The sequence below is a fragment of the Musa acuminata genome, chromosome BXJ3-8, assembly GCF_036884655.1.
Source record: "Musa acuminata AAA Group cultivar baxijiao chromosome BXJ3-8, Cavendish_Baxijiao_AAA, whole genome shotgun sequence".
In the NCBI taxonomy this organism is placed as follows: domain Eukaryota; kingdom Viridiplantae; phylum Streptophyta; class Magnoliopsida; order Zingiberales; family Musaceae; genus Musa; species Musa acuminata.
Window position 1 is genome coordinate 2,747,704 of NC_088356.1, and position 16,904 is coordinate 2,764,607.

The window sequence follows — 16,904 nt, forward strand, 5'->3', positions numbered from 1 at the left end:
TTTCGTAATAGGATAATTTCGGTACCGTGTGCTCCAACCCTCTGATCTCTTGTCTGGTCATCAGTAATCTGGTATCAGAAAACAAGGAGTTCAAAAGAAAGGAAAATATCAATCATCAGGGAATAAAAACACAATCTTAAAGGAGGGCCCATCCGTTACTGCGACCAAATCAGCACCACAGAACGCGAGCGGTATCAAAGCCGTGGCAGGCCACATTGCCACGTATGAATGTGGAAACCGAGCACAGAGCATCAAGCGACCAATCAGAGACGGCTTCTTATCCGATCATCTTATCCGCCCACCCTCGTTATACCTTCACCCCTCCCTTCCAAGGAGGAGGACGCTAAGCCACCAACCAGAAGAAGTAGCAGCGGAACAGGGCAAGTGCAGGGACGCAGAGAAGAATGGCAGCATCTCTTCAAGCGGCCGCCACTCTCATGCAGCCATCCAAGGTTGGCGTCGCCAGCCGAAGCATCGGAGGGCAGCAGTTGAGGTCCGGTTCTCACCTCTCCAGGGCGTTCGGGTTCGAGCCGACGGCCGCTAGGCTCACCTGCTCTCTCCAGTCGGACCTCCGTGATTTGGCCCACAAGTGCTCCGATGCTGCCAAGCTCGCCGGTTTCGCGTTGGCCACCTCCGCCCTCGTCGTTGCGGTAAAAGCTTCTTCTTCTTCTTGTCCTTCTGCTTCCTTTTTCTCTTCCTTGTCCGACCTTTTGTTCTTCTTGAAAGGGAGCGAGCGCAGAGGGCGTGCCCAAGAGGCTGACGTACGACGAGATCCAGAGCAAGACGTACATGGAGGTGAAGGGCACGGGCACGGCCAACCAGTGCCCAACCATCGACGGCGGCGTCGACTCCTTCGCCTTCAAGCCCGGAAAGTACAACGCCAAGAAGTTCTGCCTGGAGCCCACCTCCTTCACCGTCAAAGCCGAGGGGGTGAGCAAGAACGCCCCGGCCGAGTTCCAGAGGACGAAGCTGATGACCCGCCTCACCTACACCCTCGACGAGATCGAGGGCCCCTTCGAGGTCTCCCCCGATGGCGCCATCAAGTTCGAGGAGAAGGACGGCATCGACTACGCCGCGGTCACCGTCCAGCTCCCCGGGGGCGAGCGCGTGCCCTTCCTCTTCACCATCAAGCAGCTGGTGGCCTCGGGCAAGCCCGAGAGCTTCAGCGGCAAGTTCCTGGTGCCCAGCTACCGCGGCTCCTCCTTCCTCGACCCCAAGGGCCGGGGAGGCTCCACCGGCTACGACAACGCCGTGGCTCTGCCGGCCGGAGGCAGGGGAGACGAGGAGGAGCTGAGCAAGGAGAACATCAAGAACACCTCGTCGTCCACCGGGTCTATCACGCTGAGCGTGACCAAGAGCAAGCCCGAGACCGGAGAGGTGATCGGCGTGTTCGAGAGCCTGCAGCCATCGGACACCGACCTGGGCGCCAAGACTCCCAAGGATGTGAAGATCCAAGGCATCTGGTATGCTCAACTGGAACAGTAGTCGTCATCGTACGTTCCCCCCAAGGCGTTGTCCCTTCGTCTTCATCTTCTTCTTGGCTTTTTCGCCTCTGTATCATTCCCGAACAACCGAGCGGACATGCATATGGCATTGCAACACTTAATTGGCTCTCCAATGGCAATGGCTTTTGTGCTCAAAAGTGCCTTCATTCTTGCAATGCTCCAGGAAGTGATCATGCTGCTGAAAACTAAATGGTGAAACAAAAAAAAATGGAGAATCAGGAGTAAACACTGTCAGTGCTGTAGAAACATGAAGGAACAATGATGTGAGCACATCCCTACACCATCACCTGTAGAAATTACTGTAGAACGCAATCTAAGAGCCAAACTTGGCCCAAGTTCTATCGGCTCCCAAACTCATAACCAACCTAGAGAACCACTATTGAATCAAAGAGTCAATTATATGCTAGCCAGATGATTACTCCTTGAATCAGCAAACGATCTACAGATGACAAAGCTATAAAAAGCACACGCACCATTCACTGCTTGGAGTGTCGGATGGATGGAGGATCATCATCGGCATGATTTTGAGGTGAAGGTGAGTTAGGTGGCTGCTGTTGCTGCCCACCATTTTCGCTAATATTGTCACGCGAGGCTTGTCAGCCAAGACATGCCGCTGAACCTTGTCGATCAAAACCCATGGAGGTGGTTCTTCTCGGAGCTGCTCTTCATCGTAGTCATTGTTCACATAGTACCCAACTCTGATGAACTCCTGCCCCAGATAAGAGCAAGTCCAGGGTACCACCGTGATGCCTATGGTGTCTTCTTCATGAATCTTTGTTGGATCCGGTGGATCTGCCTGAAAGTAAAACAAGAATATGTCACTTGAAATCATGTGAACAAACCATTTTTACATCACAGCACAGATTTCTCTAAAATGGCCTGGAAAACACAGCGGTAATTCCCAATGACTACGATGATGAGCAGCAAATTGAAAATTACATAGTCCAGGATAAAGCAAGCTAAAGAGATCTGTAAAACACAAAAAAGGAAATAAAATAGATTAAGGCTGCAGCAAATTGTTAAAAGTAATCCTTTATTCAATTGGGATTCTGAATTCTCAAAATTACTCTTCAATTTCCAATCCTACCTGCAGCAACTCAACTCAACTCAACCCATTACGAAATCAACTCAGAATGAATAATACTTGACCACCGGCTTTGGATCTTGTTTAATGTCTACGTCAAAGTGTGACAATGTGATGAAGGAAACGACACATAGGTCCATAAATGTCCAAGCAGAACTGTGTTGCTGGAACAAGTAATATATTGCAAAACACTTGCTCATACAAGTAACATGTGACCCAAAAATACAGTAAACAACAAAGGTTTTGCCACCAAGTTCAAATGCAGACACATTCACAAAATATTGCAGCTTTTAGTTTTAATCAGTGCAGGCTCTACTTTCTTGCAAAAGCATCAGAAACATTATTCAAGATGCTGCCTCTATCAGTGAGGGCCATATAAGCCTTCACAACAAACAGCTCTAGTTGTAGGAAATAGTAGATAATTTTGTGCAAACAAACTTCATTTAATTGCCACTGAGAATTCAAAATTCTATTGAAAGTTGAAATTATAGTAAACAAGAAAATTTTTACCTCAAAGTTCATCTGCAAACCGATTCATAAAATAAAATGCAGCTTCTTGGTTTTGGTCTGTCAATGCCTCACTTTCTTCCAAAAGCTTCAAAAATAGAATTTATGGTACTGTCTGATCAATTGATTTGCAGTGAGGGGCGTACGACCTATCACAACAAGCACTAGTTCTAAGAAACAGTCTCGATAATTTCAAGCCATCAAATTTAATTTTCTCGCTATTGGGAATTTAAACTAGTAGAACACAATATAAATCTGGTGCGGAAGTCTCCTATAAATCAGATACTTTCAACATCCTCCTCGTCCTCTTCTCCTGTGGTATAGCACTCAACTTCAACATAGTTATTCCTCATGGGAATTTAAACTTGTAGAACACAATATTAATCTAGTGTGGAAGTCTCCTATAAATCAGATTACTTTCAGCATCCTCATTCTCTTCTCCTGTGGTTACTATATGCTGAATCCGATCTTGGTTACTATATATAATGATCGAATCTGTCACGATAAATAAAAGGAAAAAGTAACAGATTGAATTTGGGACTTATCCTACATAAATCGATTTCACTTGATATAATTGTCCAAACTCTTGTTTTGGTCGCCATCATCTTAGATCCTATCAAGTCACTGATAGATGCATGATGTGCTTATGCACATATATGGATATTTATATTGTTCTCCTGTGATCCATTGATTTATGTAATTTGTATGATGTCTCTATTTCTATTCCAGATTTTTCTTACTCAGCAATGTTGATGTTGCTGAGATGTATTGTTTAAATATTTAAAAGCCACAAGATCATAACAAGCATCAAGGTAGAAGAAACAACAAACTAGTTCAGTATATTTACAAATGATGGAAACAATATTGCATTTCCTCTTAGCAGTTGGTTTAATGTAATTATGACTTTGAAGTTGAGAATTGTAAAGGTTGATGCTCGCTAGGCCATGGCACTGCTTTTAGAATTGTTGGCACATTTTGAGTATTTCTCATGTTGGTAAGCCACTTAGGGTTTGACACTTCCCATCTTGCCTTAAAAAGTTGCATCAGAAACTAGAGCTAAAACTAGACGAACAACAACGTCGCTAACAGGTCACTGTGACATACATCTAAGTCACCGTAATCCTGTTTTATGTGAAGATCTGTCAAAAAATCCTAAATACCTTTCTCATCGATTCCACAAAAACACAAAAAGAGAAAAGAATACAAAGGAGAAGGAGCAGTTCGATAGCCAAACCACGACACACGCCCACAGTACGGCACCAACATAGTGAGAACTTTCAAGAAAACCACATTAGAGTTGGGATGTCTTTTCGCTAATCCAGAAATTTTCGGTTAAGAGGCATACCATCATCCGTGGGAAACCCGACCAATCCCAAGGCCACCGCCCACTGGTCGCGCGCAAAACCCTAGAAATCGAGGACCACCCTCAGATTCCCTTCTTTCATACTCCTGATGGAACCCTAATAGCGACCGAATCAAAGCAGAGTCTGTGGCCCTTCTTGTTCTTCTTCGCCCACCGAAATTGAAATGGTCTCAAGACTCCGCGCCTCGCAAGAACATTACATGTCATCTTTCTTGTTTATGATCTCACCGTTTATCACTGACCGACCCTATCCCAATCAACGGTTTATAGCATTTTTAATTATTATTATTGCAAAGTCCGGGCGGGGACGTTCAAATTGTTTCCGGATCGATTTGGACCGAGTCGGGTACAGTGCAAAATCGGGCCCACCTTTTAACCCGTCTCTCTCTCTCTCTCTCTCTCTGTGGGAGAGGGATGGAGAGGCAGAGATCGTTTTGGTTGTAAGTCCAAGAGGGTCCACATATCATTCCACAACTAATAGGTGGTGGGGGCAAATATTGCACTGAAAGAATTCTAGCCCAAGCAGTTTTAGCACAAGGAGGATAAGCAGTCTCACAAGAAGCTCATCTAAAAATCACCTTTGCATAACAAATATGAGGATTGCAAGGCAAGTGTAAAGAATGAATAAGGTTGCAATCATAATGCAGTTATCAATTCAATGCATGACATCTCCTTCCAGATAAGATAAATTTCAAATAAGTAGAAACTAATGTAGGTTTCAGAAATCCAGCACCATTCAAGTAAAATTGGACAGAACTGTGGAGCATGAAACTGGGCACTAAGTACGGATTGGCATCGACAAACTTTGTATGTTCAGCTTATTTCTCCACAGGCGAGATTCCGAGAGGCTTGGCTACCATCGACTTCGCTTGTTTGCTTGACTGGTTGCCATCAGGAATCAAGAATCATCCAGCACTCTAACAAAAAATTCAGCACCTAGCAATCCACAATGCATACAATTGCAATCGGGATTCCAGTTGGCAATATTTTTTATCCTAGGGTAACAACTGTGCCGGAACTACTCGGACACGAGATTCGGTTATCTTAAAGCTTCAGCCGAGGAAGAATCCACAAGAGCTTTTGCCTGCACAACATAAAGACATAACCAGTTGACCAAGGGGGAAATGCAATATTTACTCCTTAACCCAATGAATCCAACTAAACAGCTAGAAAGCATTCTTCACTTTTAGATGTTAAGGATCTGGAAGCCTAAATTCAACAAGTGCAAAAAAAAACAATGACGCAACCAAGGTGGATACCATAAAGACATACCCATAAACTAAACAGCAGCCTTGCTCAGATCCTGATGATCAGCAATTACATTTTGATTTTTGCTGTAAAGGTACAACTCATACGTCAGATAAAGAGAAGAAGATGACCGAATAATAACTCGAGGCTCGCTAAGAAGTTTTACGAGCATCAAGTCCCTCTACATGCCTTACCAATGCACCTGACACATCACAGATGTCGAAGGTTGACAGCACAAACAATATATTAACTTCTAATAACAAGCCAAATATCAGATTACCATTAGCAAGGAAGTCTAGCATCAAATGGGGCATATTGTAACTGAAGTATATCCAAGGCAATCTCAGTTCAACTTCATCAGATGACAGCAACCAGGGAAAATCCTTTTCTTTATCATCTACAAGAATTGTTCTTCTAACAAGGACTCTCTTCCAGAGAGATAAATGCCTCTAAAGTTTAAACCTAAATTGGACCAGAGTCTAGAAAACCAGCACCATACTCAAATTCCGTACAACTTGGGTGACAATAGGCCACAACCTAAATTCAGCATAAAACAAATGGGAAAATCAGGATCAAAGTAGTTGGGAATTTTAGATATGGGAAAAATCAAGAAATGGAACTCAATAGGAAGCCAGCCAAATGGTACACAATAATTTATCTATATAACATATATTTATAACATACAACCATATCCAACATCATTCATATTATGATAATTAACATTAGTATCTAATGTCAATTCCCAACCCATAATTTAACCAGGTAAGAAATTGTATGATATGAAGATTTAGTAAAGCTTTAAGTTTGCTTAGTTTTAGGCTCCATCATGCTAGGTATAGATTTGATCAACCAGCATTACATAAAAGCAAATTGAAACAATAGATCTTCACACCAGTTCTGTGTTTTATAAAAAAAATTGTTTTTTTTTCATCTTCATTGATAACTTTTCTGATGTCCTAAAAGCGATAAGAATACTTGACACATTTATGGCAAGCAATCCCTACGAAGGTCCAAAGGTAATCCGTAAGCAAACATGGATACTTCTGGAACCTGTTGTGCACCCACCTAATATGGAGTTTCAAAGTACCAAACATACTTGACAAGTGATACACCCACACACACACACACACACACACGATCAACAATGCACACTTCATGCCGCAGCTATTCCTCCAGCTAAAATTAAAAACAGATTAGAAGCTCAACTCAAGCGATAATTCAGTTAAACCACAAAAAAGTGCTTTATTGTCTTTAACTCTGACTAACTTAAAGACATTGGATGAAGGTAGGAATAGTGTTACTAAAAAATACTGGTACAAACCAAAAGTAGCTCATCTTCGCTGAGACCTACATGCAATCTGATTCATCATCGTGTGACCTGCAAAATAAGGGGAGATCCTGATGCATTAAACACCTAAGATTATCTTTATTATTTAAAATTATGATAGGGAGGCATACCAGAGGCTGACAAAGGAAATCCACATTCCAGATCCGATGCAATCTTTATATCATTCACAGCCCAAGCTTACCATCAAGCTTTTTCTTCAAGACATCCATCACCGCCCCAAAACTAGCCTTCACACTTACAGGTGGGTTTGAATACCGGCAATCCATATTAGCTATTTCATTTGAATGGTAGGTGACCTTGGACTGCGTGAACTTGAGCCCATGAGCGGTGCTGACCACTATGGTCCGGTCATTGGTGCCAATCACCCCCCTTTCCCTCAGCTTGAATAATGCAGCGAGTGCAACCCCTGTGTGTGGGCAGGCAAACATGCCTGTCCGGTCAGCAAGAGACATGGCGTCCATCAGCTCCTCCTCGGTGGCCTCCTCGACGATTCCATCGGTTGCCTTTAATGCAAAAACGGCACGGTCGATTGAGACGGGGTCACCAATTTGAATAGCAGAGGCGAACGTGTCTGCAGCAATCACCGGCTTGAAGTCAGCCCAACCTGACTTGTAATGCAGGTAGAGAGGGTTGGCATTGGCAGCCTGCGCACATACGAGGCGTGGCATGCGGTCAACAAGCTCGAGCTCACGGCACATCTCAAACCCCTTGTAGAAGGCGTAGATGTTGCCGAGGTTGCCGCCGGGAACGATGACCCAGTCGGGCACCTCCCAGTCGAACTGCTGAAGGATCTCGATGGCAGCGGTCTTCTGGCCCTCGAGGCGGAGGGAGTTGAGGGAATTGGCGAGGTAGATGGGAAGCTCGGCGGTGACCTCGCGGATGAGGCGCATGCAGCCGTCGAAGTCAGTGTCGATGGAGAGTACGGTGGCACCGTTGGCGATGGGCTGGACGAGCTGGGCAAGGGAGATGCGGTCGGCGGGGAGGAACACGATGGCGGGGATACCGGCGGCTGCGCAGTAGGCGGATAGGGCGGCAGAGGTGTCCCCCGTGGAGGCGCAGCCGACGCCGGCGATCGGGCGGTTGAGGGGGTTGCGGCGGAGGCGGTTGACCTGGCTGACGAGGACGGTCATGCCCAGGTCCTTGAAAGAGCCGGTATGCGAGATGCCGCAGTGCTTGACCCAAAGGTCGGGCATGCCACCAAGGTGATCGCGGCCAAGGCGCTCCGCCCAGAAGAGGTTGGAGTTGCCCTCGAAGAGGGAGACAATGTGGTCTGGGTCAATCTCCGGGAGCACGAACTCCTTCTTGGACCAGACGCCGGAGCCGTAAGGCCAGGTAGTGCGGCCGACGCGGGAATCAAACAGGTCGCGCCAATAGGAGCCCGGGAAGCGCTTCAGAGCCGTCATGTCGTGGCGGACGTCGAGGAGGCCGCCGGACCGGCCACGGTACACCACGTCATCCAGCGAGTATGTCTCGGCGGTGTCAGCGGGAGCATTGAAGGGCACGTAGCACGCCGAGAATCCGCACGACCCGGTCGCCTCGTCACGCCGGCACGCCTCCTCGCGGATATTCTCCTCCGCCGGCCGCCTGGTCTTCAGCTGCTGATGGTTGCTGCCGCTAGACGACGCGGCAGTGGAAGAGCAGCAGATCCGGGCCGGGCGACGGTGGCGAAGGAGGAGGGAATCGGTAGGGTTCCAGAGGTGGGGGAAGGCGGAGCTTAGCTTCCCGATTCCTCTGTTGTTATGGTTCCTATTGCGGAACGGGAGACGATCGAGACGATCGGACGAGGAAGACAAGGATAGAAAGGAGGAGACGGCAGAGGCCATGTCCGTAGCAGCGGCGGGGGCGGCGACGAGAGGAGAGGAGAGGAGAGGAGGGTGCGATGGCGGCGGATGAGGGTTCGGACGCAGAGATTAGGGGCTTAAAATAGACGGAGGAGGGATTAAGCCGCTCGCCTTCTAAATAATGCTAATTAATTGTAGTCGACGGACCGGATCAAGTTTGAGCATCCCGATCGCACATGTCGTATTATTTTATATGAATCGAAGAACCCGCCAATAATGTCCAAAATATCCAATATCGACATGTGGCACAAAGATCGTGACAAGAAGAGGAGCCCATAAAATATACGAAAACCTTTATGATTTTTTTGTATGTTGTAAAATTCATATATAATTATATTAGAAATAGAAACCCTAATCGTTTGGATGAATGGGGCCGAACGGAGGCGCAGTCCAATCTAAGACGGTAGGAAAACAACCCAATTCCTATCCTGTGGAGCCCATCTCCCGGATCTGGCGACCGTTCAAGAAAAATAGATTCAAAATGTTTTGCAATTTCGGATGGAGGGGTTCAGATTTCATAAAAACGAGAATGATTCAAAAAGATTCATTCATCTAACACTTTCATATTTAAGCTACAGAGATCCTCCCGATTCAGAGACTGCACAGCCGGTCTCTACTTGAACTACCTACCATATATTGATTGTAGCTGCAGATGTAAGATGTCAAAACATCAGACTGACTTGACTGCATATCCTGCTTGCAAATTGCCGATAAATAGTTCAAATATGTGGTCATTTCAGTCACACTCTTCTTTGAGGATGTAAGGGAGCTCACTCCAAAACTTGGGGCCTATTATATCCATGTGTTCCACAACCACCTTGCTTCGAGTTCTTGTGACGGGATTTCCAGTATCATCCAACTTAACCACTTCTTCCACCTACAGGAATCAGATTGCATATAACACAAGGAAGGGTCAGCAGGAGATGTAATACCAGTAGGGCAATGGAAAAGGAATAGAAGAATGTTTTTGATAGTATATAGACAAATGTAACACGTCTATTGAGCAAATCGAGTATTAGAGTCAAGGCTTATTTTAGTTTTGTCCAAAAACATACATACATACATACAAAGAAAAAGAAGGGATCTATTTTTCCTTTTGTTGAAAAAGAAAAAGAAAGTACAGGAAAATAGGGACCTATAAATTGGATCCTAAGTACAACAAAAAAAAAAATCCAGACTCAACATACTAAGATCTGACAACTAATAGTTAGTAAAAGAAAATTATTCCTGAGAAAAGAAAAATAAGCCCAAAACAAAGAACAGTATGACAAGGTTGCTGATGGAACTACATAAATAAAACATGGCAGAAGCAGCATTATTGGTAAAGTTGATAATGACTCGATATGCATAAGTTCTCTTGACCGTAGCAATAATAATAAAGTCGTAAGTCTCAAATATTTGAGGTTGACTATATAGATCTTTTGTCGTCATTGAGATATATAAAAAGTCATATATTTCGTTAAGTTCAGAATATTTAAATATTTATTTATGGTTTCTATTAAAATCTTTTTAGGTCTTCGGCTACATTAATCATGTCACAATTTCTGACTAACACATCTGAATGTCTCCTAAGTACATGCGCACGTAATCTTTAAACGATTTCCTATAACAAATTGTTTAGTAGAAAATAAAATTTTATCCAAACATGTCACCTAGATCCTTTTTCCTTCAAACTCGGAAAGGACAGACAAATGGCATCACCAAACTGCTTTGAAAGGCCAACAAATGTATATCCATGGTAGAAACATTTAGAAGAATCTCTTAAAAAGCACATGCATCCCTCACACCAAGCTGGTATTCCTTTATCTAAACCAGTGTAACATATACAACAATAATTTTTTTTCGATGACCAATATGACAAGAGAAAAAAAAAAAAGGGGGTATCCTCAGTGTAGTAATAAAAACATTTAATTTACCTTTTTTCTATAAACGCAAGATCCTTTTCGGAACATTTGAGGTAGCTTATCATAATTAACATTGAACTGTTGAAAAAGCAGCTCATTCTTATCTTTTGCTTGTGTGCCCTGTGAAACTACAGCAATATGAATTCTGAAACCATGTAGAAAATTTTGAGAATACATAAATCATTCCTAAATTACAAATATATTGTATGAGAAATATGAACAAAAAAGGGACTGACAACTTTGAAATTGTAGAACAAAGAAAAATTAACAATTCCAACTCCATGATATGCTAAAATTTTATAACTAAAATGCAAAAGATGAAAAAAGAACAATCATATTCTTTCATGTTTGTGGAATATTTCAAATATTTCCTGTTTCAGAAGGACAAGCTCATATAGTAATGATTATCATTAGCATTCAAATATCCAAAACATAATAACAAATGATATTTAGAATATTACATGGTTAAGCTAATACTTTCCTCTAGCTTTTACAGAACTTGTATAAGCATCATCAGGATATCAAAACCCAATACAAGAAGCCTATTCCCGGCTCCTATAATTGCTGACAACATCTTAAGGCATCCACATGAAACTTATAGATACAAAGTACCTAATAATATGGCATCTCTTGGAATTCTTATCAAAACGAAGTCCACAAACAAAAAGTATTGTTCAAAATTGAATGACTAATGTTGTTAGAAAACATATTATAATATTCACAGAACATAATGAACCTGTCTGAGAGTGCAGTAACAAATGTTGTGTGCTAAAGAAACTAATGCATCCTGTTAATGGGCCAAGATGGTATTGTAAATAAGGATACATCTCTTGAGGTTAACTCAAGCCAGTAATGATCAGTGAGTGGCACAAGAAGTAACCACAAGATAAAGGTTCCTTATGCACCAGGTGAAAAATATATGATCGAGATCTCAATAGGGATGGCATGAATGTAATACTTTGCTCAATGTCCACAAGCTTTAATTTTGAATGGTGGCAAATTGTTTCATCAATGAGTTTTGCATATATCATGATTAATAACATGCATTAAATAGATTCAAGACCTTTTAGTTACAAAATTTTGTGGCCCAAAAGAAAAGGTAACAGAAGCATCTGACTGTTCTATAGATAATGTGGCTACAATAAGCCGAATTGTTTAATCCATTTACCTAAATTATAAACTCTACAGAAATATTATTTAATCAAAAGACTAATCATGTTGTTCACAAGTTCCCACAGTATAAAAATTGTGCAGCTAACTTACAACAACACAGGAAAAAATGCTGAAAGAACAGGGGTCCCAAACCACCATGAGAAAATAACTGGTAAAGGAACCAATGCATACCTTTAGAAGTTCCTGGGCTTCCCTCTGTGTCTTTCCCGACTTAACCAACATCCAAAAACATGTATTATACTGATTGTTTATGTGACCTGCAAAATGAGATGAAAGTCTGGAAGTGAAAGTGGCTTCCCATGTTTGATTTATGCAGTAACTTCAACAGGTTTTCCCATGATATAATTCCTCCGTTAGTGCACTTACAGTCTACCTGCCTCCATGCCAGATAATCCTGGACAATTTTTGCTCTTGGGTAACATACAACTCGTCCATCAAAATAAGGGGGTCCTTTCAGTTCCTTGTGAGGAAAAAATTCTTTCCACTTCATCACGTAGACAGATGTGAAATAGGATACACTAAGTGAAAGTAATTTGCTGCATTGAGATTATCCAAAGCAACTGGTCACTGAGTGAATGTATAATATATTGTACATGCACCAAAACATTTCACTATGTGAACGTGAAAATATTGTAAACGAAAGCAAAAGGAAGTAAGAGTAACCTTGACCGTCTTTGGTAAAACTGAGTAGTTTCCTTCCATATAAAACTGCAAAAAGGACACCTTAGGTGATTAACGAAAATCATACTGGATTAATCTAAGTCTTGTAATAGGATAATCAGTTGAAATGTTTACTTTGCGGTCTAAGATCTCATGAGGTTATTATGCTAAATCATTCTAGTTAGTGTCCCCCTTTTGGCAAAGAAAATGCACGGTGCATATTGTATACAATGCCTTTGGTTTTGCTGCATAATGAAGTCATGGATTTAAAGACGGAACTGCAGCTAGGAGAAGAAACAGCATCCCTTGATCATTTTGAATAGCAAAATCAAGCACATGCAACAATGCTACTTGACAGAAATTTATCATACATGTGATTACAAGAAAAACATGTGCCCTATGTAGTAATCCATTTATACCAAAGGTGATGCACACTGATGAACAACACATAGGATTACAAGAAAATCAGAGACATGAAGTAAAGGCCGTACCTATATTCATCACTGACACCATATGCAAATACTATGTCAGGAAATTGTTCTAGCATAGAGACTGCACATGAGTTCATCAAATTCAAAGCATTCTCGTCATTGGGCTTTTCAAATGCATGTTCTGCAGAAAATCTGATCAAGAGAATATCAGAACCAAACATGGAATAATTATGGAATAAGAGGAACAACAGAGGAAAAGAAAAATGAAAAACCTAGCCAACTTTTACCAAATGCTCCAAAGACATTTTGAACCTACCATTATCAGTATCTAACAAAAATGGACAACAAACACCAGATTGAATGGCACAATAATCAAATATCAAGAATATTTAATTATCTGTACACAATGAAAAATATAACCTATTAATTATTTGTTCTAATATAAGTGCATCTGGTCATGGGAAAAATAACCTGGTTAAACAGAGGAGGGACTTCAAACCATGGCAAATACAAAAGTTGGGTGTTAGGAATCAGGAACATGGAAGACTCTGCTTGAAGGATGTATCAGGCTACCTTATTATCTGGAGCCTTGTGCATAAGGCTACCTTATTTAGGTATTTGCTACACAAAAATAACATAATCATGAAATCAATATTTCAATATGGAATTCTTTTTGTTATTTCAGCATGTTGCCTCCTTTGTCCATTCTATTATTCTTAACTTATTAGATTTGTAATTCCAACTGAGAATTGTATGTCAAAGCTGTGCAACGCACGTTAGTATGGCTAATTATTCTGAAGTACAATGCAGTTTAAGGCTAGTTATTCTAAAGGACATTGTGTTAAGTGCCCTTCACCAGTATTATCAGCCAAGATACAGCAAAGGACTACTGGTCCTTCAGATTCATTACACAACTTGAGTAAATGTGATGACTATAGTCCACATTTAACTGACAATTGTTATTAGTCCGCTTAATTATCATCAGCTTTTGGCAGATTCCCAGTTGCAGAATGCATGCCACGAGCATACTTCATGCTTCCCTATATTTAATCCAAAGACAATCTTAAAGTGGCTAAAAAATCTACAGACCTACAACTCAAAATCTAACATTTTAATAAACAAATCTGGCAGAGAATCTGAGTGCAAGTATAAAAACCATCATTTTGAGAGTAGAAACAAAAGCTATAAAGAAGACTTAATAGGCACAAAGATTAACTACACCCATACTAGAGTAAAAATGTACTCTGAAAAAGTTGTCTCACTGGTGAAAATGGCATCCGTCAATTCTGACAACAATCCAACTGGAGGGAGGCAGTCTGTCATCAGTTTCAAATTTCTTGACGTACTCATACTTGCTATTTGCCATTCGATTAAATTATCACCTAAAGAAGATGCCATCCAAAGAAGCTAAGATTAGTCCAACATATTACACAAAAAATACGCTTTCACCTTAACACTGTTGCTACATTAAAGAAGATAGCAGAAACATGTCATCTAAAAGAGATTTCACTGTGAACTTTCATCGAACAGGTGATACACCAAAGAAAATTGTGTTTCTCATAAGCATGAACCGGGGTAAGAGAGAGGAGGGATGAGCTGCAATGAACAAGGAGGAAGAGGAGGAAGAGAGAGAGAGAGAGAGAGAGAGAGACACAGCGTTTAGGGCACGCGGGCGGCGATCGGCACGACTCAGGCAAGAGCGTGGGTCGAGTTCAACCGGGGCACGATCTAAGTATTCGCCTGAGCGCGAGTGGTGGGTGAGCGGACGAGGCGGCCGCCCGATTCAATTCAGGCTGGCCGGGTGGAGTCTGAATCGAGACGACTGCCCTAAACAGTGAGTGCACAAACAGAAAATATTATATCGCTTGAAGGATTTATAGGAAAACCTGTTTGACATTAACTTTTTGTGTCATTTTGCAGGCCACATAAACAATTTAAGTATAATAAATAATACATGTTAAGTCGTGGAAGATTTTTAACTAATATAATCGTTACAATAATCATAAATAATTCAGAATAAAAAGAAGACTTACTTCGATGGCCAATGGATCGGATCCCTCCTTCTGTCATTAATAACAGATTTGCTTCAGCAAAGAGACTTTTTATTTTTATTTTTGATGATATTATCTCGGAATTCATTAGATGCTGCATGCATCTTATTGGTCTTCATAATGGTTGCTGCTTATCTTCTACATTTCCATCTCACCTGAAAACTACAAAAGGGACCTCCAAAACAAGCAGCAGTTCTAAGCCTATGATTTACCTCTCAACATGCTTGTAAAGAGACAACAAAAAAGCAGCCAACAAAAAGGCAGACACAAGCCATAGAGGATCTGCACAATCTAGAAAGACACAAAGACTCAAGAGTTCCAAACAGATTACAATGAGTTAGCATACCGGTAAATCTTCTTACACCACATTTACAATATCGATATGCAATGAAGTCAGAAGGTAGGAAGTATAACCTCGACGAAACAACGAAACAACAAGTAGGTTCAGGCTCTACACCAACTAAAATTCCAGAGATGTATAATCAAACCGTCCGGCAGAAGATAAAAATACGAGAACGTAATAAAACCGTAGTAAAGCCAGAACCATATATATTGTTCAAAGAAATCCATATATAATTGTCAACTCCAAGTCACACATTTCAATTTTAGGCAAAAACGAGGACGAGCACCATCAAATATATAAGAACATTAACAATTGCACTTATCATCTGATACAACTCGAACACGAAAGTGACAATCAAATTCTTGACTACTGCGGATAGCACTGGTCTGCCCTAAACCACTAATAATGCACAGAATTCTGAGATCTCAAGGCGACTATTTCCACAGTATGTGGTTCAATACTAGATGCAGAAACTTGGTATGAGAGAAACCCTCATGAGAAATCTGGAAGCCCATTTGGAAGCAGAAAGAAATATATTTTTGATCAAACAATCTTAGACGTTGACTAAAGCTAAGTCAATCGTAAAAGATGTTTTAAGTAAAGATATCACGTATCAGTGACCACTCAGCAAAGCTTTGGATAGAGAGAAAACACCGAAACAAGGCATTGACAATTCCAAGTGGCAAGAAGGTCAGTAGCAGTGCCGTCTTATAACCTACCAACGACATCATAAACGTGTATCCAGCGGATGCAACTACTCCATGTTGAGTATGCCGACCAATAAATACTGACAAAACCCTGAAGATAAAACATGTCAAAAGCATCACCATGAACATAGGCAACCGACCTAGTCAGTCTTTTCATCCAAAACTGGAAACTCCATAAAAACTCATGTACTTGAATTTAAATAGTATTCCAAACATCTAAAGTCCAATAACTGACGGAACCAAAAGTACAAATAAACACAACAGTATCCCTCTCCTCTATTACTCAATTCCCCAAAGCTGTATACAATATATGCTTTCCAAAGCATGAACCCAAATACAGCGTGAGGACCCATACGGGAACTTTCAACTAGCGTCTACAAGAAAACAACATGACATGGAGAAGGGGGTAGATCAGTTCTACAATTCCATCATACCAACAAAAATTTGCCCAACCAAAAATAATAGCACATAGCACGATTTTCCTAATAGACACTGTCTTAATCTTCCTATATGGATGTATGATTCCCCTTTAAATTGAACATATTTGCAATAAACCAAGTGAACAAAACTCACAATGCCATAATATGAACAAACAACTTGAATCTGCTAGAGTTCTTGCAATTGCTGATAACATGTTTGCAATGAGATGACCAATTGATGAAAAATCACAATGCCATGATACTAACAAATAATAACATGAATCTGCTAGAGTTCTTGCAATTGCTGATAGCATGTTTGC

At 41.5% G+C, this 16,904-nt stretch overlaps 3 protein-coding genes and 1 long non-coding RNA gene across 9 annotated transcripts; 1 reads left to right on the forward strand and 3 right to left on the reverse strand.

The window, feature by feature from the left end:
* The first annotated feature begins 329 nt into the window (after positions 1-329).
* On the forward strand, positions 330-1,601 carry LOC103993907 (oxygen-evolving enhancer protein 1, chloroplastic). Its single transcript, XM_009414145.3, has 2 exons — positions 330-650; positions 727-1,601. Exons 1-2 carry the CDS (start codon positions 405-407, stop codon positions 1,483-1,485), a joined length of 1,005 nt encoding a protein of 334 aa, XP_009412420.2. The 5' UTR covers positions 330-404; the 3' UTR covers positions 1,486-1,601.
* Positions 1,282-2,369, reverse strand: LOC135645889 (uncharacterized). The gene is made up of 2 exons (XR_010498911.1): positions 1,793-2,369; positions 1,282-1,690 (listed from the first exon to the last, which is right to left on the reverse strand). It is a non-coding gene; the product is annotated as an uncharacterized LOC135645889 (long non-coding RNA).
* Positions 2,370-5,073: 2,704 nt separating this feature from the next.
* On the reverse strand, positions 5,074-8,971 carry LOC103993906 (threonine synthase, chloroplastic). Of its 5 annotated transcripts, XM_065164774.1 has the most exons (5): positions 7,166-8,971; positions 7,029-7,085; positions 5,988-6,244; positions 5,732-5,909; positions 5,074-5,543 (listed from the first exon to the last, which is right to left on the reverse strand). In XM_065164774.1, exon 1 carries the CDS (start codon positions 8,876-8,878, stop codon positions 7,220-7,222), a length of 1,659 nt encoding a protein of 552 aa, XP_065020846.1. In that variant the 5' UTR covers positions 8,879-8,971; the 3' UTR covers positions 5,074-5,543; positions 5,732-5,909; positions 5,988-6,244; positions 7,029-7,085; positions 7,166-7,219. The 5 variants fall into 5 exon arrangements, with proteins under 5 accessions (XP_065020846.1, XP_018686193.2, XP_065020847.1 ...); XM_018830648.2 differs by lacking the exon at positions 5,988-6,244 and having other exon boundaries at positions 5,732-5,793; XM_065164775.1 differs by lacking the exon at positions 5,988-6,244.
* A 438-nt stretch (positions 8,972-9,409) lies between these two features.
* LOC103993905 (tRNA(His) guanylyltransferase 1) lies at positions 9,410-15,796 on the reverse strand. Of its 2 annotated transcripts, XM_065164781.1 has the most exons (8): positions 14,717-15,796; positions 14,327-14,446; positions 13,125-13,256; positions 12,637-12,681; positions 12,340-12,509; positions 12,145-12,230; positions 10,813-10,920; positions 9,410-9,773 (listed from the first exon to the last, which is right to left on the reverse strand). In XM_065164781.1, the coding sequence occupies exons 2-8, from the start codon at positions 14,428-14,430 to the stop codon at positions 9,633-9,635; spliced, it is 786 nt and encodes a 261-aa protein (XP_065020853.1). In that variant the 5' UTR covers positions 14,431-14,446; positions 14,717-15,796; the 3' UTR covers positions 9,410-9,632. The 2 variants fall into 2 exon arrangements, with proteins under 2 accessions (XP_065020853.1, XP_065020852.1); XM_065164780.1 differs by lacking the exon at positions 14,717-15,796 and having other exon boundaries at positions 14,308-14,437.
* Positions 15,797-16,904: the final 1,108 nt, after the last annotated feature.

Bases quoted from the DNA above. Each gene is read 5' to 3' on its own strand.
- LOC103993907 (XM_009414145.3), top strand. From the start codon at position 405: ATGGCAGCATCTCTTCAAGCGGCCGCCACTCTCATGCAGCCATCCAAG. The intron at 651-726 runs GTAAAAGCTTCT...TCTTCTTGAAAG, and splicing joins CCTCCGCCCTCGTCGTTGCG to GGAGCGAGCGCAGAGGGCGT.
- LOC103993906 (XM_018830648.2), bottom strand. From the start codon at position 8,878: ATGGCCTCTGCCGTCTCCTCCTTTCTATCCTTGTCTTCCTCGTCCGAT.
- LOC103993905 (XM_065164780.1), bottom strand. From the start codon at position 14,414: ATGAGTACGTCAAGAAATTTGAAACTGATGACAGACTGCCTCCCTCCA. The intron at 13,257-14,307 runs GTACATTTTTAC...TCTCTTGATCAG, and splicing joins AGTGAGACAACTTTTTCAGA to ATTTTCTGCAGAACATGCAT. The intron at 12,231-12,339 runs GTAAGTGCACTA...CTCATTTTGCAG, and splicing joins GGCATGGAGGCAGGTAGACT to GTCACATAAACAATCAGTAT.